Source organism: Callorhinus ursinus, unplaced genomic scaffold (assembly GCF_003265705.2).
Source record: "Callorhinus ursinus isolate GAN/ISIS: 27379988/994484 unplaced genomic scaffold, GSC_fseal_2.0 scaffold14, whole genome shotgun sequence".
Classification (NCBI taxonomy): Eukaryota; Metazoa; Chordata; class Mammalia; order Carnivora; family Otariidae; genus Callorhinus; species Callorhinus ursinus.
The window spans coordinates 41230020-41247631 of record NW_027397076.1 but is presented as its reverse complement, the minus strand read 5'-3'; the positions used below and the strand labels follow the sequence as shown (position 1 = coordinate 41247631).

The 17612-nt window shown below is 34.9% G+C and overlaps 1 protein-coding gene across 6 annotated transcripts in view; it reads left to right on the top strand.

Moving 5' to 3' along the window:
• USP15 (ubiquitin specific peptidase 15) overlaps positions 1 to 17612 on the top strand; it is a 114166-nt gene that overhangs the window by 18241 nt on the left and 78313 nt on the right. For all 6 annotated transcript variants that reach the window (XR_003210346.2, XR_012380760.1, XR_012380759.1 and 3 more), the window contains exons 2-3: positions 1997 to 2124; positions 10305 to 10435. Coding sequence is in view for 2 of the 6 variants with exons in the window: in XM_025882763.2 (XP_025738548.1) it covers positions 1997 to 2124; positions 10305 to 10435 (259 nt within the window). In the remaining 4 variants the exon portion in view is untranslated. The remainder of the gene's footprint in view (positions 1 to 1996; positions 2125 to 10304; positions 10436 to 17612) is intronic.

Genomic DNA, 17612 nt, shown 5'->3' with positions numbered 1-17612 from the left:
CCTGTAATAGAGATACGACGGTCTTTTCAGTTGAAAGCAGATAAATACCCATCAAGTACAAGAGTCTCCTCTCATAATAGTATCATTATACAGAAAGTAGTCACTTCAAGACCTAGGAGAGTTAAACTAGAAATATAACAACAGATGAATACTACCCAGTGCAAACCTCTACCATACAGTAAAGGATTTATTAAACACTTTGGGAGATAAAACCCCATCTTTTAGAAATATATTTTAAATAAATAGAATTTTGATAGTATTTCCAAAATAGTTTTAATGTCAGTTTTATAAATCACATTGTTATTTATAATGTTACTGTTAATAAATTCAACAAATTCCAATCAAAATCTTAATTGTATTTTTTGTGGAACTTGATAAACTGACTCTAAAATTCACATGGAAGAACAAATGGCCAAGAACAGTTAAGGCAATTTGCAACAACACCAAGCTGGGGGAACTTGCCCTAAAAAGAAATCAAGATTAAAGTAATAAAGATAATATCAAATTGGTACCAGCTCTGAAAGCCCTGACTCCGGACAAAAATAGATGGAACAGAGGAAAGGCCACATAGTATGACATTAGTTTGCAAAGGAAATGAAATGTCTGAATATTTTGTTTAAATCGCAGGAGGGAGTCTAAAAAATTTTTAGTGGATGATAAATACTTAAGTATAATTTTCTTTAATATGTAAAGTTATTGCTGATTTAATCTCTTTATTTTAAAAATAGGGTTTTCTTAAGACTTAGTCTCTGAACTTTTTTTCTTCATAAGTCTCAAATTCTACAATTTGGGGGCTGAATTTCAGTTACATAATCCTGACAGTAGGTTTGGAGTACTAGTGTATAGATAATTCTGCAGTACCCACTTTAAGGGAATTAAACTACTGAAGATTATTCTCTAGGAATTGTAGGATTTTGTTAGATTGGTGCCTTTGCTTCAAACAAATAACTGTATAACTGTAGGATTTCGTTCCTATACATAGTGTTGTGTGTAGTAAGCACAGATATATTAGAATGATCTCCAAAAACACTTGATTACCTATGTTAGTACACATGTGGGCTTTAAACAGCTTGTTAACCTTTACTTTTGATTATGTTTGTGATTGAACCTGGTTAAGTATGGGAAAATGTTTCTGGAAAAGAATTTAAAATAATTATGAGTCCATGGCAAAGCAGTATTTCATAGTGGGTATAATATAGTCAGAATAAATTTGTAAAGTTTTTTAGGTTTATGAGCTTTCTTTACTAGAGCACCATTATTTTACTTTTTCTGTCGCTGGTCATCTGATGAGAAGCCAGTTTGTAGGTACTTGAAAATAAGATGAATATAGTTTCAGTAATGCTTACAGTGCTTGGTGTACCACACTTTTGAAACCAATCAAAAAAAATCTATCCTGCCTGCCCCAGCAGATTTTATGAGAAATAGATGGAGGCATATTGTTGTTACTAATTTTTGTTGGTAAAGAAGCTAACGAAAGTTTTTAAAAATTTATTATTACAATTATTATAATCAGTCTTGCAAACCTTTAATAATCCACTTTCCTTATCCCCAGAAAGATAGAGTAAAATATATAAAATAAACATACTGTCTTTGTAAGTTTTTTGCAGAAGAACCATTTTGGTATTTCTTTATATTTTACCATGTTGTACTTTAAAATTTTGTTTTGATTCATTCTTATAATTCCCATTTGAATTTTTGTTCAGTTGTCAAACATTTTATGGAATAGCTATTGCATTTTCTAAGAGGTGCTGTTAAGGATTTTTTTTAAATGTGTATGTCAATACTTTTCCTCATTAGTAGGTATTTATAGAACAATAGAAATAACACTGTATAAGTGAAAATTTTTTTCCAGATTGTAAGTCACATTACAGTTATTCTCAATCCTTTGAAGTAGGCATGTACTGTAATATAAAATGAAATATCAAAAATAGATAGCTTCTCTGCTATTCCTATGGTTACAGGTATTTTCCTTTACTGATTTCTTTTCTTTTTTTAGGTACCTAGTTGATAGTCGCTGGTTCAAACAGTGGAAAAAATATGTTGGCTTTGACAGTTGGGACAAATACCAGATGGGAGATCAAAATGTATATCCTGGACCCATTGATAACTCTGGACTTCTCAAAGGTCATTATTTCCTTTCTTCAGTCAGGTTGTAAATGTGTTCATTTGAATATGTTATAGTCAATATATGTAATAGGGAAAATGTTAATTTAAATAAATTAGAAAAATTTCTTTGTATTATAGATTTAACCTAATGAACTCAGATTATTCTATCTTAATTAGTTATTACTCTGTATCATGACAAATTTTTTCATTTATTATGTAAGAAAGGTTTATTATTGTTTAACCCTTTAAGTGAAGAATGTAAGTTAGAAAGCACTATCTTACTATTTGGGGGAAATGCTGTATTGTTACTGTTTTTCCTAATGGACACATGACTTTCTTTTTAAGTTGGGGAGCATTGATATATGTTTACATTCTTGGAATTTTGCAGCCGTCTTCTACAACCCTCACTACTTACCAGTCTTCTATCCTCTCATTACACTTGAAGAGAATAAAACATAAGTACCAGAACTTCCATTTCTGGCCAAGATGGAGTAAGAGGGACTAGATTTACTCTTCCACCTGAGCAAACTAAAACCTTGACAGAATATATAAAATAACGGTTCTCAAAACATTGGATACCAGGCAACAAAGAATAGTGATCCTTGAGAGATAGGAAACAAATGAGGTAAGCTGTATGATTACCTCAGCTTACTGCATTAATAGAATGTTCAAGACAAGGCACAGAAGAGGAAACCCACGTAGAGCCTGGCAATCTCCCTCAGTGAGGAAAGAGTTTGGAATCCAGGGAGACCCATGCCACCAGAGTTTTCAGGGCAGAGTACCAGATAGGAATGACCAGCAAAAAGAGACAGAGGAGACAGAGAGACACCTAGAGATACACAGAGGGTCTCTCTCAAATCTTCAGGTGAGTGTTGATCAAGCTCATGTATGTGAAGGGGCTGCCCAAGGCTAGGGGAAGAACCACCCAAAAGAATTAGAGGGAACAGTCATTGGGGCTAATTTAGGACCAAGAATAATGTGTTCATAGCAGTTAGAGTGGAAAACCTTATAATTCATGGAGTATACTACTGAGAACAGTTCTGCCACTGTAATTGAGCAAAATTAATCCTCCTGTCCTTCTAATCTGAAAGCGTCAAACTTTAATGCAGAAATACTTAGAGGGATACAAAAATATCCAGCATCCAATCAACAAGATAAAATTTGTAATGTCTCAGATCCAACCAAATATTACTTGGCATGCAGAGAAGCAGAAATATATGATGCATAATGAGGAGAAATGTCAGTGTTTAAAAAAAAATGTTTAGAAAAAATGAACAAATGAAACAAATACAAAAGAGCAAGATGGTAGATTTAGATTATTCTTTATGAATAATCACATTAAATGTAATACCCCCAATTAGAGATAGAGATTGGATAAAAAATAAAACATAACTATGGGGATGCCTGGGTGGCTCAGTTGGTTAAGCGTCTGCCTTCAGCTCAGGTCATGATCCCAGGGTGCTGGGATCGAGTTCTGCAGGGGGTTCCTTGCTCAGCAGGGAGCCTGCTTCTCCCTCTGCCTGTTACTCCTTCTGCTTGTGCATGCTCCCTCTCTCTCTCTTGCTGGCAAATAAATAGAATCTTAAAAAGAAAGACGTAACTATGCACTGTCTACAAGAAAGCCCCCCTTTTAGTATAAAGATACAAATGGATTAAAAGAAATTGAAAAAGGTATGCCATGTTATAGTAAGCAGAATTCTAAGACTGACTCCCAGTGACTCTCTTTCTTTATAATCTTCTCCCCCTTTGAATATGGGTAGAGCCTGTGAATAGGATGAGATATCATTCCCATGATTATTTATGTTGTATGGCAAAGGGAGATTATTCCAGTGGTTTTAATCTAATCACAAATGCCCTTTAAAAGGAGACTGTTTTCTAGCTGGTGGCAGAAGTCAGAGATTTAAAGCCTGAGAAGTAGTTAGTGCATCACTGCTGGTCTGAAAATGGAAGATGTCTTGTGACAAGGAAGGCAGGCATCCTTTAGGAACAGAGAGAGACATGGCCCACAGCCAGCAAGGAAACAGACCATCTCAGACCTGGCACCATGAAAAGCTGAATTCTGCCAACAATCTGAATGGACTAGGAAGCAGATTCTTCCCCAGAGTCTTTAGATAGGAGATCATCCCACCTGACATCTTGATTTCTGCCTTATGAGCCCTAAGTAGAGGATCCAGTTGAGCCCACCTGAACTTGTAACCCACAAAATTGTGAGATTGTAAATAAGTATTGTTTTCAGGGTGCCTGGGTGGTGCAGTTGGTTAAGCGTTTGACTCTAGGTTTCGGCTCAGGTGGTGATCTCAGGGTTGTGAGATCAAGCCCCGTGTTGGGTTCCTGCGCTCAGCGCAGAGTCTGTTTAAGACACTCTCTCCCTCTCATCTGCCCCCCACAACTCTCTCTCTCTCAAAATAAATAAATAAATCTCTTTTTAAGGTATTGTTAGCCCCTGCATTAATTTGTTATGCAGCAAATAGAAAAGTAATACATGTGCTAATACTAATCAAAAAAAAGCTTCAGTGGCTCTATTAATATATAATTATATAATATATGAGTATATAAATAAAATGAGAGTCTCAAATCAGTGCTGTTGGTTTTTAAGAAACAAAGAAAGAACAAATTAAACCTAAAGTAAACAGAAGAAAGAAGAAAAATAAGTTCAGGACAGAAATTAGAGAAGATAAAAATAGAGAAAATCAATGAACCCATGAGCTGGTTCTACTCAAAGCGAATATAATATGATGTGTTAATTATAAAAAAAAATATAAACTGGTTCTTTGTGAAAATAATAAAATTGGTCCATGTCTAGTTTGATCACAAGAAAAAGAGGAAAGACACAATTACCAGTATCAGGAACACGAGAGACATAGTATCAGTATGGAATCCACAAATATTAAGACAGTAAAGGAATATTATGAACTTTATGCCATTAAATTCAGTAAATTAGATGAAAACTACCAAAGCTCATTCCAAAAGAATAGATTGCCTGAGTAGCCCTTTATCAAGTACAAAAATTGTTTAACATTTTTCACAAAAAAAAAATCATCAGATTCAAATAGTGCCACTGGTGAATTCCACCACATATTTAAGGGAGAAATAATACCTATTTTACAAAACTCTTCCAGAAAATTGGGAGAGAGTATTTCCCAACTCATGCTGTGAAACCATCATTACCTTGATACCAAAATCTTAGAGACATTTTAAGAAAACACTAGACCAATATCTTGTCTGAAAAGAAGTTTAGTAAATCAAGTCCAACAATGAAAAGGATATATATGTCGTATAGAAATATATATTTAAAAGGTAACATATCATGTAAGATAAAAGAGTAAAATAGAAGAGTCCTCATCCTCATAATGGGCATCTATGAAAAACCTTCAGGTGACATGAAAAAGGCAAGGGTGTCCACTCAGCTCTTCAGCTGGCATTACTGGAGGTGTTCTACCCAATGCAGTAAGGCAAGAAGAAGAGATAAAAACATACAGATTATATAGGAAGAAGTAATAAATCTGCTTTATTCATAGACAGCTATGTCCATGTAGAAAATTAGATTGAATCTACAAAAAAAAAAAAAAAACTTCTAGGGGCGCCTGGGTGGCTTAGTCAGTTAGGCGTCTGCCTTCGGCTCAGGTCATGATCCTAGGGTTCTGGGATCAGGCCCTGCGTCCAGCTCCCTAATGAACTGGAGGAGTCTGATTCTCCCTCTCCTTCTGCCCCTACCCCCTGCTTGTGTACTCTCTTGCTCTCTCTCACACTCTCTCTCTCAAATAAATAAATAAAATATTTAAAAAAAAAAGTTTCCAAGGACTAGTAAATGAGATTGGTTTATGGGATATAAGATCATTATTTAAAAACCCAATTGTATTTTTATATGCTAACAATGAACTAGCATGAATAGAAATTTTAAAAATACATTTTATAGTAACATCAAAAAATACAAAATGTGGATAAATCTGACAAAATATGTGCAAGACCTATACACTGAAAACTGGAAGACATTGCTGATAGAAATCAAAACCTAAATAGAGAGATTCTGTTGGTGGATCTGAAGACTCAATATTGTTAAATTTCCCCCCTCAAACTATAGATTCAACACAGTTCCAAATTACATTTCTAGTAGGTGTCTAAAAAATTGACATAGGTAGGTAAATTCAATCTCAGTTTTTTTCTATCATAAAATTTATCCTTTTAAATTGTATAATTCAGTGGTTTTTAGTATATTCACAAGTTGTACAGCCATCACCACAGTATTTTCATCACACCACAAAGAAACTTTGTACCATTAAGCAGTCACTCCTTATCCCCTCTTAAAACCCCCAACCCTCAGCAACCACTAATCTACCTCCTGTCTCTGGATTTACCTATTTTGGACATTTCATCTAAATGGAATCATATAGTATGTAGCCTTTAATGTTTACATTCTTTCACCTAACACAAAGTTTTTCAAGTGTCATCCATGTAGCATGAATCAGTACTTCATTCCTTTTTATGGATGAATAATTTTCCGTTGTATGGATATACTACATTTAATTTATCCATTCATCAACTGATGGACATTTGAGTTGTCTTCACTTTCTGGCTAATGATGCTGTGAACATTTTCACATACAAATTTTTGTGTAGTTATATATTTTCATTTCTCATGAGTGCACACTTAGATGTGCAATTACTAGGTTAGATAGTAACTCTATATTTAACTATTTAAGGAATTGTCAGAATGTTTTCCGAAATAGTTGTACTATTTTAAATTTTCACCAGCAATATATGAAGGTTCCAATTTCTCCATATTCTTGCCAACACGTTGTCTGTCCTTTTATTATAGCCATCCTACTGCATATGAAATGGTACCTCATTGTTACTTTGATTTGTATCTCCCTAGTGATTAATGATGTTAAGTATCTTATCTGTGCTGCTTATATATCTTTTTTTTTGGAGAAATGTGTATTCTGATCCTGTTCTTTTTATTTTTATTTATTTATTTTTTAAAGATTTTATTCATTTGATAGATAGCAAGAGCAGGAACACAAGCAGGGGGAGTGGGAGAGGGAGAAGCAGGCTTCCCGCTGAGCAGGGAGCCCGATGTGGGGCTCGATCCCAGGACCCTGGGTTCATGACCTGAGCCGGAGGCAGACGCCTAACCACTGAGCAGCCCAGGCACCCTGATCCTGTTCTTTTTAATTGGACTACTTGTCTTTGTATTCTTATGTTTCAAGTGTTATTTATATATTCTGGATACTAGCCCCTTATCTGACATATAAGATTTCCAAAAATTATCTCCCATTCTGTAGATTGTCTTTTACTTTCTTGATGGTATCTTTGAAGCACAGAAGTTCTTAGTTCTAAGTCCACTTTATATTTTTTCTTTGGTTACTTGTGATTGTGGTGTCAGAATGTATCACCTAATCCAGGGTCATACAAGATTTATACCTATGCTTTCTTCTAAGATTTATACTTTTAGCTGTTATATTTATGACTTTGATCAATTTTAATTTAATATTTGGATGTATTGTGAGGTAAGGATCAGTTGAACAGATTAGAGAATCCAAAAGTCGATCCACATATATGTGGTCAATTGATTTTAGACAAAGATGTAAGAGGATTTCAGTAGAGAGAGGATAGTCTTTTAAACAAATGCTCATTTGTTTAATCACAGTACAGGCCTGTGATTCATCAGTATTACATCATATGCCCTCCTTAATGTCCATCACCCACTTACCCGATCCCTCCACCCACCTCCCCTCTAGCAACCCTCAGTTTGTTTCCTGAGATTAAGAGTCTCTTATGGTTTGTCTCCCTCTCTGGTTTCATCTTGTTTCATTTTTTTCTCTCTTCCCCTATGATCCTCTGTTTCTTAAGTTCCACATGTCAGTGAGATCATATGATGATTGTCTTTCTCTGATTGACTTATTTCACCTAGCATAATACCCTCTAGTTCCATCCGCATCATTGGAAATGGCAAGATTTCATTTTTTGATGGCTGCGTAATATTTCAGTGTGTGTGTGTCCCATCTTCTTTATCCATTCATCCAGACATAATTTTCATATATAATTCTATAAAATTCGCATTAGTCTATAGTTGCAAAATACAGATAAGTGATTTTCTGGGGATAGGACAGTAGACCTGAATGGACAGGAAGGAGAGATTACAAAGAACTGCTAGGAAACCTTTGAGGAATGGATATGTTCATCATTTTGGTTGTGGTGATGGTTTCACACTTGTATTGCTCTGTCAGAACTTAACAAATAGTTCACTTTAAATATGTGCAGTTTATTGTGTATCATTTATGTGTCAATAAATGCAGAAGTAACAAATAATCAGCTCTTCTGTGTTTAGCTTAGGGGGGTATTCTCTCAAAAATAAATTGATTGTTTTATTTTGTCCATTAGATATAAAATTACTATTGGATTCTGATACATAATAAAATCATTTACCCATACTCTTAAATTATTGTGGAAAACAGCATAAAAGTTTTAATTTTTAAACTCTTCTTTCTTTTCCTAAGTTTTCTTCAAGGCAGTCTGTTAATAGTAGGAAGAAAATGGATGTTAGAGTAAACCAATTTGTATTTGAATCCAGTTTCTACAGTCTTCTGTATGCGTAACCTTCGGCAAGTTAATCAATACCTGAATCTGTTTACTAATTAACTTGGAGATATCTACCTCATAATATTGTTTTAAAAAGTCACCTGAGATAACAGTGTTTTCTAGTAACACTTTGCACAGTACCTGCAATTTTCTGTATGTATGATCTTGGGCAAGTTACTTTCTCTAAAAATATTTTCCAATCTAAAATGGAGATACCTATCTTATAGGATTGTTTTGAGAACTGACTGAGATAACATGGTTGTTTACTGTAATATATCTCATAGAATATGCATATGGGGTTTAGAATATGTAAGTTTCTTTCACCTTCAGCAGACTCTAAAAATATGTTCCAAATTATCAGTTTCCCCATCAAGAATTTAAAATTACAACCAAGGTTTAAAAAACTGAGCTTAAAAATTAATGCTTGGTTTGTATCTGCTATTGAAGTTTGTACTATACAATTCAGAGTTTATCATTTCTGCTCTATATGAAAGTTTTCTCAAAGTTTAGTGTAATTTGGGGCGCCTGGGTGGCTCAGATAGTTAAGCATCTGCCTTCGGCTCAGGTCATGATCTCCAGGTCCTGGGATTGAGCCCCACGTTGGGCTCCCAGCTCTGCGGGGAGTCTGCTTCTCTTTCTCCCTCTACCTCTCCCCCTGCTTGTGCTTATGCTTGTGCTCTCTCTCTCTCTCTCTCTCGAATGAATAAATAAAATGTTAAAAAAAAAATTCTGTGACCATTGCTTGATCCTAGATGGAATAAATAATTTTAATCTCAATCCTTTCAGAATTTTTCCTGCTTCTTGATTTATGTTGTTAAGTCTAATTAAGAATAGTGTGTTCTCATTATTGAGATGCTACTGAGAACAATTTCGCTTTTTGTTAATTTAAGACTGGCTCAAATTGAGAAAAATCTCCTTTATGTTGTATATAACTCGATGAACTGTATCTGTTTCTGTACTTTGGAAATTCAGGTAAAAGGACCAGATAATAATAAATGATTCTCAGATTAGGACTCTCATGTAGGTATAACTCATGGTATTGCTTCTAGATGTCTGGCCTGCCCTGCACTAAATTTTTAGTTTAACCAGAATTTTGAAAATGATCATAGAATTAGAACCACATCTGAACAACTACCTCCACTTTAGATTTTGGGAGGACTCTAGATCGTGGGCCTTCTGGAATAAGACGCTCTTTTGTGATTTCCATCATGGTTCCCAGCCCCTGTGCTTTGGAGTCATTATAGAAGGTTATCAATTTGCGTCTGAATTTCCTTCATCAGCTAATACTAGAATGACCACTGTTACCTTGTGAGGGATGTCCTACTTTAAATATTTGGGAAACACACTTCTTTCAGATCCCTTGGTATTTTAAGAGCTTATAAAAATTATGTCTTTAAATACTGTTCTTTGACTACTGGTATACATTGAATCTTTTTAAAGCAACAGTTTATTTTGGAATATGTAGATTTATATGTGAACTTCTTGAGAGCTTTTTTCAGAACTCATTTAAATTCTTAAATTAGTCTCTATGAGTTTAACTTACGATATTTACACTAAAGTATTTAGATATATGTACTATGGTTTCTTTTTATTTATTGAGTTTACTTTTTTCTTTTGCAGATGGTGATGCCCAGTCACTTAAGGAACATCTTATTGATGAATTGGATTACATACTATTGCCAACTGAGGGCTGGAATAAACTTGTCAGCTGGTACACATTGATGGAAGGTCAGGAACCAATAGCGCGAAAGGTACATATTTAGAATAAGTGAATAAAAATATTTTTCTTGAACAGTTCACATTTTATTGTTAATTTAATGACTTATGAAGCCTCATCAGTTATCTAGGAGAAAAAGACCATCAAAATGTACTTTTACACTGTATAATAATAACAACAGTTAATACCTATAGAGGATTTACTATTTGCTAGTCACTGTTATAAGCAAATTATACATTATTAATAATTTAATCCTCACAGGAAACTCTATAGGGTAGGTATTATTATCTTCATTGTAGATAAGGAAATAAAGACAGAGGTAGAGAAAGTTTCAATTTAGAAACTTAGGCAACCTGTTTTCTTAATCACTGTGCTGCAAGTTTTACAATTAAAGTCTAGAAACGTTAAAAATGATCCATTATCTTCACTTTTTGGAACTAAAAAGTTACTAAAAAGTGAGGATCTTGTCATCATAGCAGAATACCAAATGTTTAAAGTAGATCTGTCAATCTTACATAAGTATTTGTTAGTGTATGGGGCGGTGAAGGGGAAAGAAGGAAGTGTTTGGGGACTGGAATCTCTGAGCATATAATTATTTATCTGTGTTGTTTTTTTCCACACAGAAACAATTAAAAAGCCAAATTCTGTAACACAAGGGTACAAACCTAGTAGACCAAACCATACATGGATTTATTTGGAACTGATGCTACAGAGTAGCTGTATTAACAATTTGTATGTATATATTGGTGGTGTAGGTATAGAATTAAATTCTGTTTTCTAAATAGAATGTGAATGTACCTTTGATTTAGTTCAGTTTAGTTTTTTTTTTTAAGATTTATTTTTTTGAGAGAGAGTGAGAAAGAGAACATGAGCAGGGGGGAAGGGCAGAGGGAGAAGGAGAAGCAGACTCCCCGCTGAGTAAGGAGCCTAATGCTGGACTCGATCCCAGGACCCTGGGATCGTGGCCTGAGCCGAAGGCAGATGCTTACCCAACTGAGCCACACAGGCACCCGGGTTCATTTTAGTTTTGACCCTTAACTTCACTCAGCCTTCTCTTACAGCTATTTCAAAATTAGGATTTCTGTCTTTTAGGAATTCTAGCCTTATACACATAAAATGACCTATTTTATCTATATTTGCTAGAGAATTGAGTGTTTTGATCAATTGAAGGGTAGATTGTTTAGCTCTAAAACTGTTTAGAAGAAGTTATTCCTGGGTTAAAGGAAAATCTGTGCCTGGAATATCTTCAAATATGCTAACCTGTATTACTTTAACTTTAATGATAAACTTTTCTTTTTCTTAATAAAGGTAGCATATTATAGAATACAAGTATTTGGTATGGTAAGCAGACCAACCAATAACTTCATTGGCATTACTTTTTGAAAGAGGCCGTTTTGGAATTTCTTAAAATCTGTGCCTGATAGCAAATTAAAATAAGTAAATAAATAAAAATCATGAAAATTTCATACAGGTAGAGAGAAAAAAGTTTCTCTGTTAGGAGGCCATCCATTTATTTTTAACAAGATAGTTTGAATTTATTCAACCTGTAAGATAATATTTAAGCTTTAGTGTGCATAAGATTAACCAGGGTTTTTATTAAAATGTGTCTTCCTCCAAAATTAAATTAGTAAGTCTGGGAATTTCCACCTTTACTTTGCCCCCATGTGACTCTTATGACAATGAAATTTACTTAAAGAATGACATTTTTTTAAGGGTTTGAAGCCCAACTTTGAACTTTACTAATCTCTGATTGAATTGAGGAACCTAGGATTGGTAGATGTCATGCAGAAACAAAGTAGTTAAGCATCTCTCTGGGCCTCAAATCATCTCTAAAATATTTTGCTTATAGTATGAGGCACTCAGTTAAAACAATAATAAAACAGGCAAAAGTAAACATAAATGAACAAGAAATACAGTGGAACCAAAATCCAAGAGAAACAATAGACAATAGAAACAGACCCATAAGGAATCCAGATAGTGGAGTTACCAGACAGAAACTTTAAAGTACTGTGCTTATTATCTTTAAAAAAATAAGACAGTCGAAGGACAAAACTGTTAAGAACCAAATATAATTCCAGAACTATTAAGATCCAAATATAATTCTATAATTCTAAAATAATATGAAAAAATTAAGAAGTAAATACTCAGTGTTTGAGTTGTAGGACGCTAAATAGAACCAAAGAGAAAATTTGTAAACTAACATTAGTAGAAAATATAAAGACTAAAACTTAGAGAGACTGAAGGATGGAATGCATAGAAATAAGCAAAGACACTTGGAGCACAGTGCATAATTTTAATATACATATAAGTGGGCTCTTAGAAGGAGAGGAAAGTCAGAATAGGGTAGAAATAACACTGGAGTTAATAGCTGAGAATTTTCTAAAACTGATGAAAGGTGACATGCTATATAGAATCAAGAAATGCTGTGAAGGGGGGCCTGGGTGGCTCAGTCGTTAAGTGTCTGCCTTCGGCTCAGGTCATGATCCCAGGGTCCTGGGATCGAGCCCCACATTGGGCTCTCTGCTCAGCGGGAAGCCTGCTTCTCCCTCTCCCCCTGCTTGTGTTCCCTCTCTCACTGTGTCTCTCTCTGTCAAATAAATAAATAAAATCTTAAAAAAAGAGAGAAATGCTGTGAAACCCATGCTAAAAAAAAAAAAATACAAACAAAACTATACCCAATAAAATTATTCAAAGGCAAAAAGATATTCCAAGTAGTAGCCCAAAAAAAGTCTATTACCTTCAAAGTAAGAATAAACAAAGAAATGATTTCTCAAGAGAAATGAAAGCTGAAAAATAACCATCTTCAACATGATGAAAGAAAAATAACTGCCAACTTAGAATGCTATAAGCAAGGAAAGGATTCTTCAGAAAAGGATCCTTCAGGTGGTGAAAAAAGCTATTTTTCAGATAAACAAATTGATAGAATTTGTTACTAGCAGACCTGCTCTAAAGGAAATACAAAACAGTATTTAGAATGGAAGGAAATTATTACATATAGAAGCTTGGAGACATAGAAAATGTTTGACAGCAGTAAATATTGTGAATAAATGTGTTAAGGCAGACTATTTAAAATGGTAGTAATTTCTTATTGAGATGAATATATGCATAAATTTAAAATATATAATATTTGCATATAAGTTAAGATAGTAGCCTCCTTGGTAACCTCCAGTGAGCTAATCCTTGGGTAGTCTCCTGTGGCCAGCAATATATAGCAGAAGTTATAGTAGGTATATCACTTTCAAGATTAGATTTTAGGGTCAAGGGAGTGAAAAGGTACAAACTCCCAGTTATAAAATAGGTAAGTCATGGGGGTGTAAATATATAGCATGGTGACTATAGTTAATAATACTGTATTATATTTTTGAAAGTTGCTAAGACAGTAAGAGTAGATCTTAAATGTTCTCATCACAAGAAAAAAATTTTGTAATAGGATGGTGGACGTTAACTAAACCTATTGTGATCATTTCACAACATAGACAAATATTGAATCATTGTTTTACACCTGAAACTAATATGTTATATGTCAGTTGTACGTCATTAAAATAGAAGAGATCAGATTATAAAAGACACCTTGACTCACACTTGGGTGCACATGCCCTCTTGCTCTCTCTCATTTCTCAGTCTGGGGACTTCAACTGCATACTCAGGCAGCCTGTAGCGGGGCTCACATGGTAAGGAACTGATATCTCTGACCAGTAGAGAGAAATGGAGGCCTGCTAACAACCATGTGAGTGAGCTTGGAAATGAATCCTCCAGTCTCATTCAGCTTTCAGATAATTGAAGCCCCAACCCACAGCTTGACAGTTCAGGAGACCCCAAGCCAGAACAACCCAGCTAAGCTGCTCCAGATTCTTGACCCTCAGGAACTATGTAAAATAATGTTTACTCTGTAAAGTCACTCTGAGTTTGGGGGTGATTTAGTATGCAGCAACAGAAAACTGATAACTAATTTGGTACCTGAAGTAGTGTGCTGCCTTTACAAAATTTGAACTGTGGTGGTGGCTTTGGAACCAGGCAGGGAGTAAAAGCTGTAAGAACCTGCAAGAGTATTAATGAAAGCCTAAGGTGCCTTGAATAAATTGTTAGTAGAATTTTAGACTTTAAGGAGGCTGCCAGTGAGGACTTACAGGAAAGTGAAGAAAATCTTATAGGAACCCAGAAGAAAGTGATCTTTGTTATAAGGTAGCAGAAAGTTTAGCAACATTTCAACTGCAGTAAATTGAAAGGTAGAAAATATATCTCATAAGCTGAATGATCTGCCAGAACTGCCTGGTTTTTCTTGTGCCTGCATATAATCAGATGTAAGAAGGGAGAGAGAAACTAAAGAAAGGGCTGTTAAAAAGGAGCCAAGACTTACTAGTTTTGAGGATTTCTGGCCTCTCCAGATGACGTACAATGCTGAAACTATGTTATGTTCCCAAGCAAAGATGAAACTCAAGGCTCTGAGGAAAGCATGACCAAAAAGAGCCACAGGTATGACGGTAAAATTCTTTAAGACCTCAGAAAAATCAAAGGTGGTGCCTCACAATACTGTTCAGACAAAAGACCCTTTAAAGAATTTCAGGGTGTACTTTACACTTCCTTTCAATTTGTTGCTTCTAAGAACTCTAGGGCTTCTAAGAAGCTTAAGAGCATTGCCCTTCAATCTTCTCAGCATAAACCCAAGATAAGACATATCTAGAGGACATTTGTGGATGTGACTTTTTGTCTAATGGAATGAGACTCCAGTGAGATCCACTGGAGACCTATGATGTTTTCAAGAAGCACTACCATCTTGGACTACAGAGACAGTGTAAAATCAAAGAAGTCTCCTAGACTCCTACAGGCAGTAGTCAGACTAAGTATTTACTCAACTGCAAACATGTGCTAACTTTTATGAAAATTGTATGACCCAGGATGCAGAATCAAGTGTTGTGAAGACTCATTTTCAGGTAAGGTCAGAAAAAGTCCTTATCAAGGAACTTTAAGTATTTGCCCAGGTGGATTTCAGAATTTCTGTGGACCATTGACTCCTTTGTTCCTCTTTCCCCTGTGCTCCTTTTAACAGGAATATCTAAAAAAATTATCTTCTGCATGCCCCACCATTTTATTTTGGGTGTATGTGGGGCAGAAAACTTACCTTGAAGTTCACAGAATTATAAAGAAAAACTATACTCAAGATGATTAAGAAACTATACCTAAGGATTCTTATCTGCACCTGGATCAGATATAAATAACAAGTTTCTGACTTGGAGTTGATGTTATAATGGGATGATACTAAGGGGGCTTTGCAGGGAGTGAATGTATTTTACATGTTGTGGGGAGGGACTGTGACTTATTGGGAGCCAGAGAGTAGACTGTGGTAGCCATCCTCAAAACGTTCCCCAGTGATCACCACCTCCTGGTATTCATACTCTTGTGTAATCTCCCACATTGTACCAGAGTTAGTCTGTGTGACCAGTAAAATATGGCAGAAGTGATGTGTTACTTCTGGGATTAGTTTGTAAAAGATGTTGGTGAGGAGTGCTCTTGCGCACTCTCTCTGGTCAGTCACTCTGAGTGAAGCCATATTGCCATATAGCCTATAGAGGCACTGACATAATGAGGAGCTAAATTATCTGTCAACAGCTGGAGAGGATCTGAGGACTGCCAACAACCACATGATTGAGCTTGGAAGCAGATTTGAACATGATTAAGCAGCATGACCTAATTGGCATACATTGCACTTAGTAAATGCAGAATAGAAATTCTTCTTAAGTGGAGTTTTTACCAAAATTGACCATTTGCTCGGCCATCAAGCAAATTCCACTATATTTCTAATGATAGAAATTATTCAGTGTATTTTCTGTCCCCAGTGGAATTTAGAAGTCAGTAACAAAAAGGTAACAAGATTGTCTCCTAGCTACCTAGAAATGGAATAATATACTTCTAAAGTAATCCTTAGGTCAAAGAAGAAATACAAAGTAAAATCAAACATTTTAAACAATGATAACAATACAATATAAAAGTGACTAAAGCCATTCTTACAAGGAATGTGATAGCTTAAATGTATATATTACAAAAGAAGAAAGTCAAAATGTATTGGCTCAACAAGTTAAGAGAAGAAAAGGAAATTAAGCCTAATCAAGAAATAATAATAAAAAAAGACATTAATAAAAAAAAACCTACATTAAATGAACAAAGTTGACCCAAAAAACAGTGAAGTTAGACCAGTAAAATAAAACATAGGTCCTGGCAAGACTGATCAAAATAAAATAATGCCCAGGGAGTTTTGGGGGGGGGGGGGGTGTCTCCAAACTTTTTCTGTGAAGGGCCAGATAGTAAATATTTATGAGCCAGGGTAGTCTCTGTGGAAAGTATTCATCTCTGCTGTTTTGGGTGCGGCCATAAATGATATATAAATGAATGGACATGACTATGTTCTAGTAAAATGTTATTTACAAAAATAGATGACGAGTCAAATGTAGCCTGTGGGTCATAGTTGGCCCATCCCTGATCTTGGCCCTGGTTAATTAATGCCTACCAGCATCACAAAAAGAGGGGCAACTAGATATTATTTGCATCTTATTTAGAATATCTCACTACGTATGAAGTAGTCTTACTAAAAATTGCGAGAATAAAAGGACAGATGGTGAACTTTTCAGTTAAATGACATTTTAGAGCTTTATCAGTCAATTACAGTGCATGGGCTTTATTTGGATCCTGATTCAATACAAATGAGATGGGGACAATTTGAACATTGGCTGGGTATTTGCTATTAAGGGATTAGTTTTAATTTTGTTAGGTGTGGTGTGGTATTACGGTTCTTGAGTCCTTGTTTTTGAAGAAATATATCCTGAAATATTTGTGGATAGAATATTATGAGTAGAATGTTATGTATTAACACCTATAATCTCATAGTTGAGTTATACTTCTCTACTTGTCTATTTTTTACCACTAGTAAGCATAGTACTCAGTAAGTGCTACAAAAACAAATGTAGCTACCTCCTCAAAAATAGTAAATGTGTCCGATTAGGCCATGTCATCAAATTGTTTTAGAGTACCAGATTTCTTTAGAAGTAACTTTGTTTCCAAAGGGGAAGAAGTAAGCGCTTGGAATTAAGTAAAGTTTCTGTGAAACTTTCATATGGCAATTTAAAGAGTACATTAGGTTTATCAATATATTTCATGACTTTCTACAAAATGCTGTCTAATATTCACAGCAAAATGAACAAATTATATTTATTTTAATT